At 44.3% G+C, this 2478-nt stretch overlaps 1 protein-coding gene across 1 annotated transcript in view; it reads right to left on the bottom strand.

Moving 5' to 3' along the window:
* LOC122260956 (uncharacterized) overlaps positions 1–2478 on the bottom strand; it is a gene marked incomplete at its 3' end in the record, with an annotated part of 11802 nt that continues 9324 nt past the window's right edge. Inside the window, 8 exon segments of the mRNA XM_086534065.1 lie at positions 1–362; positions 781–887; positions 1141–1267; positions 1570–1727; positions 1978–2096; positions 2275–2411; positions 2414–2465; positions 2468–2478. The exon segment at positions 2468–2478 is cut by the window's right edge and continues 47 nt beyond it. Coding sequence (XP_086390191.1) covers positions 160–362; positions 781–887; positions 1141–1267; positions 1570–1727; positions 1978–2096; positions 2275–2411; positions 2414–2465; positions 2468–2478 — 914 coding nt within the window.

Below are 2478 nucleotides of genomic sequence, written 5' to 3'. Positions count from 1 at the left end.
TAGCACTGTTATCACTTACTACTGTGTCTCATGACGCACACAACACTCCTGACAAAATCATGTTATGGGCATAGCTTGGAACACCTTAATTCCTTACCAGAATCACACCAGCCATTAAAGCTTACAGACCAGCCGCTAAACTCAGCTTGAGCTTCGCTACTAGGATATTCTCTGCCAAACGTCAGCGTCACGCGGTTGTATCTTTATAAGTACCTTGCTAAGGCGAACGAAACGAGCCATGGGTTCATAAATGATCCAGTGCATGACAGGACGAGGCGCCGAGGACCGGGGGCCAGTTGGGTTGACGGGGGAGCAACCAGCGTACCACCAACCACCTCCACCAAAGAATTCGGCACAGTTGACTGTAATGTACATTGGTTATTGTCATTGTTAATTATTTCCGAATTTCTTTCTTTTTTCGGGGTTAGACACTTTTACAATTTTTCTAAGGCAAGTTTGGGAATAAAGGAAAATAAAATTATTAAGCACATGTGCACACACACACACACACACATGCATCTAATGTAATCAGACAAACACACAAGGCTACCACTCAATCCCATAATATAAAGAAACTGTTCGAACGTTTTCAAAAGGCAAAGCAAGCATCTGCATGCAATCCCTTCCCCTCGTGTGGCCATGCTTTCACCTTGACCATCCATGTTACTGGAGGCATAAAAGTTACATAAAGCAACGACGACGACACACGAATCCTCCCCCCCCCTCACCCCCACCCCCGTGCATGCACAGGCAACTTCAAGATTTGCTCCGTCGACTCACCGAAGGGAAACTCATCATTGTCCAGGTCAATCGTGCTAAACTTCTGGCCGTTATTTTGAAGTAGAGAATCTCCTACTCCATAGCTGCCGTTAATGGTGACCTGGTACCTGAAATACTCCGAGAACTTAGCTTGGTATTCAACTTTCATAAAAAAATCAAAACGACGTTACTTGTTCCAGATATAGGTTAAAATTCAGTGGTCGTTTAATTATTTGGCACATCTATTCCAGTCATTTATCTAGGATAACTTTCATGATGACTCCCTACTAGACATGTTTTGTTATCGTGACAACGACTACATACATCTTCTTATCAACATCAACGAAACTTTTAATCGTGACCCTGTAAAACTTCATTTACCCAGAGAGTTCGTCGTCCACAAAGAAGTTATCTGCTCCACCGGTGAAAACTTCTCCTTGGATATCCTCAATCCTCACTCGTAACGCGTGTGGAGTTCGGGCCGTTATGGAGTGCAGAGCCTCGAGTCCTGGAACAAGAAAAAGGACACATTACGAAAGTAGAAATGCACGGCTCAGGGGTGTCAATTGAGTGGCTCCTACTAATACACTGTTATATTCGACCTGTGGTCAATTTGTTATTTCAACCATATAGCATATTTGATTTGTTATGAATAATTGATAAATAGATCTTGTCCCTTCTAAAGGTTATGTCATCTGGCCCTAGAATACTGTACTCATATCATTTATGGCCAGCCGGTGCAAATGAGTTTAACACCCCTACTATTGTGTTAGACAACTGTGATGAAACCAGACACAACGTGGCCATTACCCAGCCAATAATCGGCGGAGGGGTCGCCGAAACCTGCTCTATACTGGTCCCAAGATTGCGTGAAGTTTTCCAGGGAGGACTCCTCGAGGCGAGCCAGAAACACTGTCCAGGGTCCGTCCTCGTCCATGTCGCACCACACTTCCACGCCCTCGCTCTCCCTGTTGGCACAGTTGGAACCGTTATTCTAACCAAAGCACCTAATTGCCCAGTTGCTAGTTTCCCTAACTTCCCCAACTTTAGAAACTAAACCAACAGTTGTTCTTGTCCAAATGTGATTCAAGGTAAATCGATAGTGGCAGTTAGTTATTAGTGAAAGGGTCAAGTTAATCATTCATTTTCCGTTCAAGTTTCGTGCACGAAAGAGGTGTCGTGCATTCCAAGCAGCAGCCGAAGGGCCCCCGCACTCACCTTGTGGGATAGATGGTAATACTGTGGCCGCTCGCGCCCTCATCCAGAGATCGGCACACAATCTCGCGGCTTTCTGCAGAGATATAAATGCTCATTGCAATGCCGGGATAATGAACTGGCTAAGAAAAAATATCAAGATAAAATCTCAGTGTGACTTGTGAGAACATTTTGAAAAGTGGAAAGGCATGTACAGCGTCTTCAACAAAGTTTCTCACAAGACGCTGTCTGTATCAGTGCAAACCACAAAGGCAACAAAATAGCAAAAAAAAAAAAGGTCACACCTAGTTTGTTCTCCACCCTTTTTTTCGCCCCCTCGCTGTCGTTAGGTTTTTCCTGCAATTTCAACGTGTTTTCAAGTTGCTTCAATTCTGTCCTTGTGTTCATGGAAGTGCTATATTGTGCGCTCAGCAAACTCTCCTCCAACTCCTGCTTGCCTCTGTGTGCTGTTGCAGTTTCTCCTCCATTTGTTGTACAACGGTTTTCTGACAATTGTTTTTTGCA

Source organism: Penaeus japonicus, unplaced genomic scaffold (genome assembly GCF_977035675.1).
Source record: "Penaeus japonicus unplaced genomic scaffold, GWHDUDI00000001_assembly GWHDUDI00000040, whole genome shotgun sequence".
In the NCBI taxonomy this organism is placed as follows: domain Eukaryota; kingdom Metazoa; phylum Arthropoda; class Malacostraca; order Decapoda; family Penaeidae; genus Penaeus; species Penaeus japonicus.
This window is presented reverse-complemented; position numbering and strand designations above follow the sequence as displayed.